This window comes from Hemiscyllium ocellatum, chromosome 7, assembly GCF_020745735.1.
Source record: "Hemiscyllium ocellatum isolate sHemOce1 chromosome 7, sHemOce1.pat.X.cur, whole genome shotgun sequence".
NCBI lineage: Eukaryota > Metazoa > Chordata > Chondrichthyes > Orectolobiformes > Hemiscylliidae > Hemiscyllium > Hemiscyllium ocellatum.
The window spans coordinates 113,976,034-113,991,399 of record NC_083407.1 but is presented as its reverse complement, the minus strand read 5'-3'; the positions used below and the strand labels follow the sequence as shown (position 1 = coordinate 113,991,399).

General features: G+C 48.4%; 1 protein-coding gene across 5 annotated transcripts in view; it reads left to right on the top strand.

Annotated features, from left to right (window-relative positions):
• igf2bp2a (insulin-like growth factor 2 mRNA binding protein 2a) overlaps positions 1-15,366 on the top strand; it is a 209,393-nt gene that overhangs the window by 79,976 nt on the left and 114,051 nt on the right. For all 5 annotated transcript variants that reach the window (XM_060827676.1, XM_060827675.1, XM_060827674.1 and 2 more), the window contains exon 3: positions 12,038-12,086. In XM_060827676.1, the coding sequence (XP_060683659.1) occupies positions 12,038-12,086 (49 nt within the window). The remainder of the gene's footprint in view (positions 1-12,037; positions 12,087-15,366) is intronic.

Sequence of the window (15,366 nt, the reverse complement as noted above, 5' to 3'; positions counted from 1 at the left end):
ACATGGCTGAGTTTGACCAGAGTATCTGTTTCTGTGCTGTTCAAGACTGTGACTTGCTGAATGAAATGTAACTTGAGTTTTTCGTGGCATAATAAATAGATAATTACAGTTAAACACTCTGACTGTGAAAAGCATGCTTTATTACTATGCAAGGTCAGACTTTTCTAGAATGATTAGATTTCTTTTTTAAAATGTAGGGTTTTTAAGCAAGTTTAACATCCGGCTCTATTAGACTCACAATTTGCCTGTCTGGACATCTAAATTAACTGTAATTTGTTGATTGTTTCACTTGCTGCTTTGATGTCTGTGAGGCTGCTTCTCGCTGATTGGCTGCTTACCAGGCCTGCTGATGTCACTGTCGCTGCTGAATGCCCAGAGATTCCCTGGGCATGCCCACCCGCCATATTGCTGTTTGGGGGAGCCTGCTGTGTGCAAATTTGCTGGTCTCCCAAATTCTGCTAGTGACTGCTTGGAGGTTTCAGTTTGGCACGTGCTGAGGTTATGCTAGGTGTTATGTAAAGCAGCCTTCCTGTCTCTTGAGTGCAGCTGTTTTCCGATGACCTTGTAGCAGGGTAGTGCTACATTGTGGGCACTTGTGTTCTCGAGCTCCTTCGGTAGCTGCTCCCTGCAGCCTGTCACCTCTCCATTTCCTCTTCAGTCAGGGATCGCATCCAGGAAGGCTGCATTTCAGAACACACTGTCCTCTCCAAGCTCCATCTAGTGGCCCTGGGACACAAAGGCCCAGGCTTGCCCCAAGCACCCAGTTCTAGCAGGAAGGAGGGCTGGGTCCTTGGGTCACGGACCCTCACCCATTCACCCACCCTGCTCAGGGCCCAAATGACTGTCTCAGTCTGGGGCACCCTCCCAACTGGAACATGAATCTGCTGATCTGAAACTCAGCAGTTAGGAAATACCTCCCCCACATCGCGCGCGCTCTCTCTCTCTCATACACACAAACACAAGTGCTCTCCCTCATACTCTTCCTTATTCTCTCTCACAATCTCTCTCATACACTGTTATACCACCTTTCACACACACACTCTCTTACACTAATACTGTCTTTCACACAGTCTCACTTATTCACAGTCTCTCTCAATCTCCTTTTCTGTCACACTCTCATACACTCTCACACACGTACAGTTTCTGTCTCTCATACATGCTGTTTCTCATGCTCTCTTCACATATACACAGTCTCTCTCACGCACTCACTCTCGCTCCATCTCACACATATTCTCTCTCTCACTCTCACTGTCTCTCTCACACTCACTGTCACGCTCTCACTCTCTCTCACACTCTGTCATACACTCACTCACTCTCTCTCACACGTTCTGTCTCTCTCTCTCTCTCTCCTACAAATGGGGAATTTCCAAATAACCTGGCTCTCACTTTCACTTTCAGTTTCCCTGCCGTATCTCTTCAATCTCCACCTGCAGTTGGAGCTTGTTTTTAAAATGTTGTTGACTCTTGCGGACGCTCCACTTAAACTTTCCAAAGTAAACTGTTTAATTTGTCTTCTTTTCCTTTTGCGTTTGTCTGCCTGTCACTTTATGTGCGTGAGTGTCTCTCTCCCTTCTCTCTAACACCTCTCCCCCCCCCCCCCACATTCACCTTTCTCCATTTCCTCGCGCTTTGTCTTTCCCCACAACCTCTTCTCTCCCCCTTCCTCATGACCCACCCCACCTCTCTCTCTATCTCTCTATCTCTCTCTCTCTTTCTGTCTGTCTGTCTCTCTCCCTCTCTCCCACAGCCTCAGCCCTTACCCTGAAGTCTCTGGACCAGCAACAGTCTGTCAATCCTAGATGGTATTCCCGTGCCTGTTTGCGTGTGTCTCTGGCTCTCACTCTCGCTCTCTCACTCTCGCTCTCTCTCGCTCTCTCTCACTCTCTGGACCAGCAACAGTCTGTCAATCCTTGATGGTATTCCCCTGCCTGTTTGCGTGTGTCTCTGGCTCTCTCTCTCTCGCTCTCTCTCTCTCTCTCTCTCTCTCGCTCTCGCTCTCGCTCTCTCTCACACTGCAAATCCAGGACACGGTCTGACCAGGCTGTAATGCCCCTCGTGGCTGAGCCCCTCTCAATCTAGTGTCCAGTTTAAACATGCAGCAAGACTGCCAGGGCTGACTACTATGCCGACTGCTGCTGCTGACGATGTTTGCAGTTGAAGGGTCACAGATTCATAGAATCCCTGCAGCGTGGAAACAGGCCATTCAGCCCATCAACTAACACTGCTCCTCTGAAGAGCATCCCATCCATGGCCACCCCCCTTTACCCTACCTCTGTCAGCCTGGATTTCCCATGGCCTATCCATCTGACCTGCACATCCCTGGACACTTTGGGCATGGCCAATCCACCCCAACCCGCACATCTTTAAACTGTAGGAGGAACCCGGTGCACCCAGAGGAAACCCACACAGACACGGGGAGAATGTGCAAACTCCACGCAGTTGCCTGAGGGTGGAATCGGACCTGGGTCCCCGGTGCTGTGAGGCGACAGTGCGGACCACTGAGCCACCATTCCACTCCTCAGAGCTGCAGAAACTGCTGCCTGCTCTCTCTCTCTCATTCCCCCATCAGTGCCACCGAGCAGGTTCCTGGCTCACCAGGAGGCACCTGGGAAGGGTATTTGTTCGAAGGGGATGTGGTAGTGTTTGAGAGGCCACCTTCACCCTGTCAGTAAAACGTGCTGCTCCTGGTCAGGAGGGAGCTGCTGGTGACATTGGGCGCTTTCTCCCTGCACCCAGAGTCAAGCGAAACTGGTCAAGGCGGTCACCTGAGTCCGACCTGGTTGGAATGTGCGTTGCGTTGAGTGATGAGCTTTGAGAGTGGAAGCAGAGTATTTGTGAAGTGTGGTTGTATAGTTAAATCAGCCAGGGTAGTAAAGAGTCATAGAGATGTGCAGTCCATAAACAGACCCTTCGTTCCTATGCCGACCAGATATCCCATGTTGGTCTTCTTACAGGGGCCGCCAGTGCCGAGGATGGGATTGGGCGGGAGTGAATGAATCACTAGTCTGGAGGAAGGAGCTGAGGGTACGGAATAGGGCAAGTGTAGGTTCAGGGGCTGAGTGGCGCCCCGGTTGGCTGAAGCTCTTTCCTCTGAGCCGCAGGCATCCAGCACAAATCCCATTCCCGGGCAAGAGCATAACACGCAATAGTCTGGCGCAGTGCTGAGGGAGTCCCACACTGCCGTCAGTGCCATCCCTTCAGCACAGGCACCGAAATCAGATATCTCGGGGTGGGCTAAAGGATTCCTCAGCAACATTTCAGTGCAAATTGGGAGAGGTACAGCCTGGTGTTGTGGCCCATATTTCCTTCTCAGTTGCAAAAGCAGAGATTTGGGCCTTATGGGATCTTGCTGTGCAATGACTGGCTAATGGAGACTTGTGCTCGTGTACAACAGGACTCTTTCTCTCTCACGCATTGCCTTTGAGTAGCATTGTGATCGCCCAACAGGCAGTCAGATACTTTGCATATGGGGGGTTTGATGGATGAGGTAGGTGGCTATCTGAATGGAGGTTGCGGTAGCCAGGAATGCTGTGTTGTTGCCATGATTGAAGAGCTCCCGGTGTCTCCATTCTTCAGATTTGCTGGCTGTTAGAGAGAGAGGACGATGTCCCTGAGCCACGCATGCTGATCGTCGTGCTTGGGTTATGTCACTCTCTGGTGAGTTCTATCTTGTAGACATCTTCCCTAGTCTGTCTACAACTACTGGGAACTCTCCTCTGTGTCTAACCCCATGCTGTATGTGTCCTGGGAATATTTGATGGGATCAGTGTTGGAAGTAGCTTTACTTTCAGTTCATAAGAACAGAGGGAGCTTCACTCTGTACCTTGCCCTGTGCTGACCCAACCCTGAGAGTGTTTAATGGGGACAGTGTGAATGAAGGTTTACCCTGTATCTAGCCCCGTGCTAGCCTGTCCTGGGAGTGTTTGATGGGGACAGTGTAGAGGGAGCTTTACTCTATATCTAACCCCGTGCTGTCCCTGTCCTGGGAGTATTTGATGGGGACAGTGTTGAGGAAGCTTTACTCTGAATCTAACCCTATGCTGTAACCTTTACTGGGAGTGTTTGATGGGGGATTGTGTTACAAAACAGTGCTGTCCCGTCCACCGACAGGGTATTCCACATTGAGATTTGATTCTCCTGTGAGAGTGAGCCTGGGAATTGAAGTGGAAGTGTTTTTTCCCCTCTTGTTTTCCTCGGCAGTGGCATGTTGGTTAAGGCTTTTTAAAATTCCTCCAGTCAAACTCGCCAGATCAAAGCAACTTAAGCCAGGTTTAAGCCCCTTTAAAAGGGCAGAAACCAAGGATTCCAATTGAAATCAACAACATTCACATTCAGACGCTGTTTTTGAAAATTAACAATGCACCTCAGCCCCTGCGGTGCCCACTGGACATAAAAGAGAGCTGTTGGATCACAGATTGTGGACGTAGAGCTACAGATGGGACAGTGAGTGATGCAGTTCATTATCCCCATGCCATTTCTAACGTCGTCCCGTAAACCATGAGGTTATTGGAAGTGGTTGACTCTTAAGCTGCCTTCTGGCTGAGCCTGACACTCAGTTGGGATCTAAATGTCTGTCTTACCAGCTGAGACTAGATTGGGTTGGGATAACTGGTTGGCCCGAAGGGTCCGTTTCCGTGTTGTACACCTCTATGACTCGGTGTAATGTGGTGATTGTTGAGTAGCAGGACAGGCTGGAGATTGCTGCTCCTGTTCAGACTGTCTCTAGCAGTGGGGCACTGTAGATCAAGGTGATTGTAGGCCTGGAGCATTCTCTGGTGCCTGTTAGATTAGATTCCCTACAGTGTGGAAACAGGCCTTTCGGCCCAACCAGTCCACACTGACCCTCCAAAGAGTAATCCACCCAGACCCATTTGCCCTCTGCCCAATGGACTTAACACTGTGGGCAATTCAGCATGGCCAATTCACCTGGCCTGCACATCATTGAAATGTGGGAGGAAACCGGAGTACCCGGAGGAAACCCACGCAGACACGGGGAGAATGTGCAAACTCCACATTGAACCTGAGACCCTGGTGCTGTGAGGCAGCAGTGCTAACCACTCAGCCACCGTGCCACTGTTACTTTCCGCCACACATTCAGATGTTGAATGAAGTGAGATTCTCATCATCCAGCGCAAGCTTTTATCTCGAGGGTCTGAGAAGCCACTTTGTCAAGGGGACTTGCTGCCTCTCAGACTACGGGTAATTAGGATGCGATTGTGACCACAGCCCCAGTGTTGATTCCTGTGCTGTAACTTACCCTGAACTGAAAATCTGCATGTCCCACGATGACTCTTAACAACTTTTAGAGAGACATCATAGAAAGCCAGCGATCTAAATGCTTGGTATGACAACTGCTGTGCCCAAGACTGCAAGAAACTGCAGAGACTTGTGAACGCAGCCCAGTCTGTCACCCAAACCTGCCTTCCACCCATTGACTCCTCGTGTACTCCCCGCTGCGTCAGGGAAACAAACCAACTTAATCAAAGACCCCCCCCACCCACCCACCCCGGTTATGTTCTCTTCCACCCTCTTCCATCAGGCGGAAGATGAAAAATTTTGAAAGCATGTAGCAACAGATTGAAGAACAGCTTCTTCCCTGCTGTTATCAGACTTGAACAGGTCTCGCTTGTACCAGAGCTGATCTGTCTCTGTAGCTGTGACACTATTTTCTGTATTCTGTTCTCTTACCCTGTTGTACTTACATAAGGTATAATTAGAACATAGAAAGGTACAGGCCTTTCGGCCCTCAATGATGTGCAGGCCTTGTATCCAATACGAAGATCAGCCTCGCCTACATACCCTTCATTGTACTATCTTCCATGTGCCTAATCAAGACTCGCATAAAAGTCCCTAACGTGTCTGACAATTTGCCTGGATAGCAAGCAAAACAATACTTTTCACCGTATCTCAATACCTGTGACAATAATAAATAAAAGTCAAATCCTCGTGACATCACGCTTGACTTTGACCCCCCCCCCCCCCCCCCCCCCCCCCCCAAGACCAGTGGCTTTGAATGGTGTGTGAAATCAGGCAAAAGTGAGGACCGCAGCTACTGGAAACCAGAGTCTAGATTAGAGTGGTGCTGGAAAAGCACAGCAGGTCAGGCAGCATCCGAGGTGTAGGAAAATCGACGTTTCGGGCAAAAGCCCTTCATCGGAACTCTAGGTATATGAAACCATCCTGTTTTCACACAGTCTGCTTACCCTTGAATCCTACTTCTGCAAATGGAAGGGATTGAGCTATCAGGAACCTGTCCAGATGTTCCGCTCCATCTGACTTGCCCTCCTGGCTTGCAGCCAACTTGGGTGTTGCTAACCTGACATACCTCTCCCAGTCCTGTGTGTGCAGGCATGATGGGCTGAGTGCCCTTGTTCTGCTCAGTGACAATTCTCCACAATCCTGCAATACATTCCCCAGCAACACGCAGACCTCACTCCTTGTTTAAGTCCTGAGGATTAAACTGAAGTTTGTATGTTTCTGTTTTGCCCACCAGTGTGAATTGCTGCTATGGTCATTCATGGTTTACAGAGTGCAGCCAGTGGGGTGTGTGCCTTGTGGAGAATGTAACTATGTAAATAATGGCCATAGTGGTTAGCAGACTGACTACTCGAGGAAGAAGAGAGGTCATTTCACGGGGGAATGAAATGAATGTATTGAGTTATCGGAAGGATCAGTGACTGTAGTTCCTTTATTCAGTAAGTGCTTTATTGAAATTAGTTTCTTCACACTCATTGATCACAATCATTTCCCTGGCCATTAATTTTCAGTTTTGTGTGCGCGTGTCTCTCTCTCTCTCTCCCTCTCTCTCTTTTCTCTCTCTCTCTCTTAGTGTTTGTATCTGAGCCTGTCTCTCTCCCTCGAACACTATCTCCCCCCCCCCCCCACTTTGTCCTGTGTGTGTGAATCAGTCTATGTCTTTCACTTCCTTTTCCTTACTTGTGGCTCATTAAAAGAACACATAGGGCAAAGCAATTGCGCAGTTTGTATCGTGTGAGGGTTGGACCCTGTGCTGTGTAAATAATTCCCTTGTGCCTTTGGAGAATTCTGAAACCTTGGAATGCAGCATTAGACAGGGTAACACATCACATTGGATAAAAGCCTGTGGTTCAGCATACTTTGATTAGGATCAATTCTGTGGAAAAGTTATGTTGCATTCCACTTGTGACACAGTGAATAGGTGAGATTAGAATAGAATAGAAGCTTATTGTCACGTGTACCTTCCCCTGGAAAATACAATGTAAAGTTTTATAAGTTGCCCCAGTGCTGTGCCCACATCAATGACAGAAGTCATACATAATAATAGAAAAAGGAAAATTAAGACAAAGCTCGTCACAGTTCAGTTAAAAGCCTCCGGGCTTGGGGAATGCTGATTTATGGAATGACGGAATGCCAAGATGAGACTGCCATGCTGGGCTGCTGGAATGTTAGGCCGGAAGCCTCTGCTGAAGAAGGCTGCCATGCTGGGCTGCTGGAATACCAGGCTGGAAGCCTCCGCTAAAGAAGGCTGCCGTGCTGGAATGCTAGGCCGGAAGCCTCTGCTGAAGTAGGCTGCCATGCTGGGCTGCTGAATGCTAGGCCGGAAGCCCCTGCTGAAGAAGGCTGCCATGCTGGGGTGTTGGAATGCTAGGCCGGAAGCCTCCGTTGAAGTAGGCTGCCATGCTGGGCTGCTGAATGCTAGGCCGGAAGCCTCTGCTGAAGAAGGCTGCCATGCTGGGGTGTTGGAATGCTAGGCCGGAAGCCTCCGTTGAAGTAGGCTGCCATGCTGGGCTGCTGAATGCTAGGCCGGAAGCCTCTGCTGAAGAAGGCTGCCATGCTGGGCTGCTGAATGCTAGGCCGGAAGCCTCTGCTGAAGTAGGCTGCCATGCTGGGCTGCTGAATGCTAGGCTGGAAGCCTCTGCTAAAGAAGGCTGCCATGCTGGGCTGCTGGAATACCAGGCCGGAAGCCTCTGCTGAAGAAGGCTGCCATGCTGGGGTGTTGGAATGCTAGGCCGGAAGCCTCCGCTGAAGGAGACAGCCATACCTGAACAACACCACCATTGGAATACCGGAACAATGATCACGAAGAAGACCTTCGTACCTGGGGATAAGATCGCCATGCTGGTGAAGACCAAATTGCTGGGCTGAGGGCATCTTTCTCTCCTCTTTTTCAGGTGCCTGCGCTTGGGGTCGACCTGGTGCTCCGGCCCCGCACGCGAGTCTGGTCCGGGGGAGACAGCCCAGGACCTATTCCTCATTCACCAGGAGACCCCGGGTGTCCGGCTCGTCCTGGCGTTTCTACGGCTGTCACTGGAGGCCTCCTCCTTTACCCGCCACTCTCCAGAGTGAAAAGGAAAGAAAACTCGGCAGAAAGAAAAACAAAGTAAATAGAAGAAAAGACAAGAAAGAAAGTTGTCAGGAGCTGATGAGCGGCAGGCTCAGCCCTGCCCCCCCCGACTCTAACGGTATTTTGAAAGATATTGGAAGTGGGTGGTATCCTGGTGATCAAGTTCATACGGGTGGTTAATAGTGATCAGGGTTACAGTGGGGTGGTCTCCTAGTGATCAGGGTGACGTGGTCTCCTGGTGATCAAGGACATGGCGGGGTAGTCTACTAGTGATCAGGGTCACGGAGAGAGTGGTCTCCTGGTGATCAAGGTCATGGGGGGAGGTGGTCTCCTAGTGATCAGGGTCACGGAGGGAGTAGTCCCCTGGTGATCAAGATCATGGGGGGTGGTTTCCTAGTGGAAAAAGTGAGGACTGCAGATGCTGGAGATCAGACCTGGAAATGTGTTGCTGGAAAAGTGCAGCAGGTCAGGCAGCATCCAAGGAACAGGAGATTCGACGTTTCAGGCATGAGCCTGAAGAAGGGCTCATGCCCGAAACGTCAATTCTCCTGCTCCTTGGATGCTGCCTAACCTACTGCGCTTTTCCAGCAACACATTTTCAGCTGTGGTTTCCTAGTGATCAAGGTCACAGAGGGAGTAGTCCCCTGGTGATCAAGGTCATGGGGGGTGGTCTCCTAGTGATCAGGGCCATGGAACAGGTGGTGTCTGAAATAACTCCACAGAGGCCAGTATCTTGTCATCAAGTCAACATTTATTCACACGTGGAAAGTCCTTCACACTGCCTCACAACGCCAGGGACCTGGGTTCAAATCCAGCCTCAGGCGACTGCCTAACTGGAGTTTGCATGTTCTCCCCATGTCTGCGTGGGGTCCTCTGTACCAACACCTTAGAGGATGATAGCTGTTCTTTCACTTGCCTGCGAAGCTGCGTGCATCCTTTGCCACAGATGGACTCCTGGAAGTGTTGGTCACGGGTAATGGGCCATCCCCTCCTTCAAGAGTTAATGTAAAGGTGCCAGGATGGAGGTGAGGTTCTGTAATGATTCACCAGCCCAAGGAAAGACCTACGCTCCGGCACAGATATGGGAGCTGGGTCACCTTAGATCTCCCTTAGACCCAAGTAGGTCACATGGACTACCCAGAACACACATTTTTCCCTCCTTCAGCATTGGCCTGCCATGGAAAAATATCTGAGGACTATATCCAAATTCTCCAAAGTGTTCCTCATTGGTCTTCGCTGTTACTGGTATATCACTTAGATAAATAGTGACCTGGGGTAGACTTTGTAAAATGTTGTCCATCATCCACTGAAAACCTGCGCAGACTGACCATGTCCGAGCTGGCAGACTTGTATTTTGATACAGACCCTTATGGGTATTAATTGCAACATACTTCTGGGAATCCTCATCTAACCACAGTTGCAAGTATGCATAGCTGATGTCCAGCTTTGCATGTGAATCCTCTGTTCAGAATGTGCACTGACTAATGCTATGCAGTTGCCTTCACTCAAATGGTGTTCCCCAAGCTCAGGCAGACTTGCAAAGCTGTCCACTACCATTGGAATACCCTGCAATTCATATACTCTTAACTTTCCAATGATAAAGCCAGTTGTAGTGCCTGTTTGAAGTCCAGTTGGGCTTCAGCTAATAGGCTCTTTTGCGTGGTTCCTTCCTTAATCCCACATGCCAAACGGTCTCTCAGCATCTCATTAAGGGTTATATTAAAATCATATGCTTCTGCCAGTCTTCCTAACCTAGTCAAAAATCCCAGTACCAGTTACTCTTTCTCAAACTGCCAAATAAAACAGATAACAACATCACAGAATTAGAGGGGTCCTAATATTCCTGAACTAAATCTGTCAGTTCTTGAAAGGTTTTTGTATCAGGTGCCTCAGGAAATGTTAGGCTCCTAATAACCCAAAAAGCTGGGGTTCCACAGCTGTCAGGAGAATTAGTCATTGCTTTTCATCTGCCCCAATGTCATTTCCCAGAAGAAAATTACACCTCCTTTCCACACATGGGGCCTAGTATTCGAAGGCAGGATTGAATGAGACAAGCTTCACAAATAATGGCATGATGCCAGAAATGCTGACCCCCACCTTCAGGGAGTGTGTACAGGAATGTAGAGTTGGCGTTAAAATCCGATCAGCCACAATCTTATTATGGAGCATGCTCAAAGGGCCTTGAGTCCTAGTTGGTATATTGGTTCGGGCTTTTGAGGAACCTGTCCTTTCCACGGCATTGTTTTTTTTGAAGCAGCAATCAGGCCTCAAAAGTCTGTCAGTTAAGCCATGCTCACCATTTTAAAAAAAGAAGAGAATTTAAAGGGGTCTGATATCTGTTAACATTAAATCAGAGCCACACGGCAGTTATTGCGGCCTTGGAACCCCTGGCCCCAAATTCCCACCTCACGATCCCACAGTTTGGGAATCCCTGCCCTACTCTGTGGAGTTTCTGCTGTAAGACCTCTTTGGCTTTCTACCTCCCTTCCCTCCTTTGTGACACTCCTTAAAACTGCCCTCTCTGACCAGGTTTTAGCTTAATCGCCCCAATTTCTCCTTCTGTGGCTGGGTGTCCGATATTGCTTTAGAAGATTGCTGGGAGGCAATAGGCTCTATGTGAAGGCACTGCTGCAACATTGTCGGGTTGGAATGAAAGTCCAGCCGGTGTCTAACTATGATAGGAGGTGTTTGGCCTTTATTCCTGATGAAGGGCTTTTGCCCGAAACGTCGATTTCGCTGCTCGTTGGATGCTGCCTGAACTGCTGTGCTCTTCCAGCACCACTGATCCAGAATGTAGAAACTGCAACAGCCTTTCTTTACTGGGACAGTTTATTGACATTCAATCACACACCTAGTCTCTCTCTCTTTCTTTTTTTCTCTCTCTTTCTTGCATTCTTTCTCTTCATCTCTTTCTCTCTCTCTTTCATTCTTTCTTACTCGCTCTTTCATTCTTTCTGTCTCTCTCGCGCTCTGTCTCTATTGTTGTTTCTTACTCTTGCTCTTTCTCTCTCTCTTATTCTCTCTCTCTCTCTCTCTCTTTTACATTTGGTCTTTCTCTCTCTCTCATTCTTTCTTTCTTTCTTTCTCCCTCTCTTACATTCATTATTTCTTTCTCTCTCCCTCTTTCTCACTCTGTCTCAGTTCTCTCTCTCTCTCTCGTTCTCTCTTACTCTTGATCTCTCTCTTTCGCTCTCTCTCCCTCCCTCTCTCTCTCTCTCTCTCTCTCTCTTTCCCTCGCTCATTCAAAGGTGGGTCTGGAACTCTGAATGTGTGGCCTAGAAGTAGGGACACGATCCGTTTGCTGCCAGGTCCCTGCTTCCCCCTTTGTTTTTAGTCAGCCACTTAATTATTCAGATTAACCACAGTCAGCAGCTGAAATAATGCTGTCCTGGCAGCTGATTCACTAGCTTCCAGGAAATGGACCTGTAACCTTTCGGTGCAATGACACCAGTATGTGGGCAGTACAGAGTGAAGGATGGGCTGTGAATCCTACATCGCCAGCACTGACCACACCTCGGGAGCAACTTGTTTGAAATAAAGAGAACCCAAGATGCCATACCATCGGCTGGCTTGAGCACAGTCAGTGCCAAGCCCCCTCGTTTTATTCAGAGCAATCCCAGTGCCCCTTTTGCCCTTCGAACTCCCTGGCCTTCTGGCACCGTGAATTTCCACGACGTGGTTAACCCTGATAGACTTTGTCTTTTCTCTTCGCAGGAGTCGGAAAATTCAAATCCGCAACATCCCGCCTCATCTGCAGTGGGAGGTGAGTAGCCTGCGGTCGTTGGTAACTATTTATTGACTTGTCTGTTTAAATGGCTGTCCAAAACACCTTGACAAAGGGTCATGGCTCCCTCCTGATGCCCTCACCAAGAGTCTAGGGGGTGGGGTGGAGGGGGGGGGATGCAGAACATGGCATAGTTGGGAGGCGGTGCCAGTCTGGAAAATGAGGGTGTAGGTCGAACTTGGCATATTTGGGAATTGCCAGTCTGGAAAGTGAGGCAAGTACAAATTCACCCCACAAACCTATATGTGGCTGGGTGGGTGGGTGTGTAAGTGTGTGCAGGAGTCAATCCTACACACACTTACACAAACATTCTCCTACACACACACAGTCACGCAGAACTCTCTCATATACAAGCTGTCTTGTACATTCACACATGCATTCCCACACTCTTGCACACATGCACCCTCTCAAGGATTTATACCCCTTTACACACACACACACACACACACACACACACACACACACACACACACACACACACTCTCACAGATGCTTAGACTTCCCCCACCACCACCACCTCTCACACTCCCCTCTACATGCACACACCCTCATAATAAGTTTGTGGGGTGAATTTGTACTGGCAGAATTACATTTTATTTAGCTCAAAAACTGCATGAATCCGAGTAAGATTCTGTAAATCAGTCGGAACATTGTGGCACAGACAGGGCACCTCACACCTTCAATATATTCTCTGGGCCGACATGATGCCAATTGTTAAAGTTCATTTGAGAATGTAACTTTAAAGAAGTTCTGCAATTTGCATATGAAAGCACTGAAACCAACATGGTCATTCTAAAAGATGAGATACTTAACAAACTATCAATAAACAATTTCGGTTACATCACACTGTAAACTTTTGCTATAAATTCTGTGCCTTACGATCTTATACTCTACAACCACCTGATGAAGGAGCGAAGCTCCGAAAGCTAGTGCTTCCAAGTAAACCTGTTGGACTATAACCTGGTTTTGTGTGATTTTTAACTTTGTACACCCCAGTCCAACACCGGCATCTCCAAATCATCATGTAGTGATGTTACTGTTGCAACCCTGTCTTTCCCCATTACTGGATGTACAGATCTGAGTTGAAGTATTGGAGAACTGAATGAGGACATATAATTGATTTGATTTGTGACCAGTCTTTGCTGGTGGCATTTGCTGTGTTGTCTGCTGCTGCTGCTGCCTTTTTGAAAGCTGTCCATAATCAATATTTCTAGCCAATTGCCAAATAATAGACAGGAAGAAACCTTTCCCCTTGACGGTGGGATCAGTGACCAGGAGGAATAGATGTAAGGTAGCAGGCAAAAGGTTTAGAGGCGATGAGGAAAAATGTTTTTGTCCAGGGGGTGGTAGCAATCTGGAACTCCCTACCTTTAGGGTGGTAGAGACATCAACCCTTATAACATTGAAGAAGTATTTAGACATGTACTTGTGAGGCCCAGGCTTGCATGACTTTGAGTCAAGTACTGGCAAATGGGATTAGAATATTCAGGTGGTATATTTTGACCATGTGGACACGATGGGCCGAAGGACCTTTTTCTGCACTGTAAATCTTTAGGACACTATGACCAAAAGGGACAGTGATCTCGGAGGATTAGAGGGGGAGGTCTGGTCACTGCCTGACCTGGTACTGGGGAAGAATGGTCGAGGAGACTCAGGGTTCAAGAGTTGATCACTGCCGGTGTAGATGAGGCTGAGGCTCAGGCAAAAAGTCCCAGATTGTCTCCCACTCTCTTCCAGCCTCTGGTATCCCGCACCCTTGATTGGAAATACTGTTATGATCAAACAGAAAAAATGTGACTTCATGAAAGGGAAATCATTCCTGATAAATCAAATGCTGTTGTTTGAGGAGGTAACAAGCAGGATAGATAGAGGGGAATTAGTAGATGTAATATATTTGCATTATCAAAAGGCATTCACTGAATGAATGCACATAGAACTATTTAATAAGCTGACCATTGGTGTTGGAGGTAGTATATTAGCATGAATAGAGGATTGGCTAGCTCATAGATGGCAACGAGTTGGGATTCCCTCCTGAAATTCCCTCCTAAGGACATTGTGCGTCTAACTACAGCACATGGACTGCAACAGTTCAAGAAAGAAACTCCCCCCATCACCTTCTCAAGATCAACTAACGATGGGCAATAAACGCTGACCCAGCCAGTGATGTCCACACCTCATGAACGAAGGTGTTCAGAAAAACCTCCAGACGGGAAGCTCACTGGGTCAAGCTGAGCAAAGTAATTGGAGGGAGACGGGAAGAGGAGCACATTGACGTCATCAGTGAAAGCAGCTTTCCCTCTGGCCCCAGGAGTTTGTGATATGGTGGAGGGGAAGAGAAGCAGCTTCTTCTGTTACTCAGGGGACGTGGTAAGACTGGCATTGCCTTGAGGTGGGCTCTGCTGGGTGGACTTCCTTGGCATTTTGATTGGTAATTGTATGAATGAACTGTACGATTGCAGCCTGTACCTCTCTTTAAGAAAGTATAAAAATGTCTTTGTTTTAAGCCATATGCTCAGTCCCTTAGAGGAACACGGAAGTATTTAACCTCTGTGTTTCTGGATGATCTGTTCCCGGCCATGAATAATAAAGTGTGAAGTACTAAAGAACCAGACCAATGGCTAGTGTTTAATGACCGATCGCGGAACTGGGAGACCCTAACCCGACCCCCCCGGCCCCCCCCCCCCCCGGGGGTCCAGAACTTCAGGTTTGGTACAACCTACTGGCTTGTTACATCACTTCCTGATTCCTGATGAATGGCTTATTCCCGAAATGTCGGTTCTCCTGCTCCTCGGATGCTGCCTGCCCTGCTGTGCTTTTCCAGCACCACTTTCTCGACTACATCACTTCAGAGGCCAGGTTAAGAGTCAGCCAGAGAGTGGGACTGCAGTCACATGTTGGTTTTTATTTGGACATCTTCGCAGTTCACCATCACTGATGAACCCTCATCAGCCAGTTGGTGTTTTCTTTCTAATACACAGTAACCCAATACCCTCAAGGTATTGTACACAAGAGCTGTCTTTTGATTTCCAGATCTCGTTCATGAAGCCGGATTGAAATCTCAATGTGCTGCAGTGAGAATCGAACCTGCAGTCTGTAGGCAGGCGCTGAAACCACAGCTGAAAATGTGTTGCTGGTCAAAGCACAGCAGGCCAGGCAGCATCTCAGGAATAGGGAATTCGACGTTTCGAGCATAAGCCCTTCATCAGGAAAGCCACAGCACTATTCATGGCCTCATTTCATACTTTGCTCATGAAAGGAC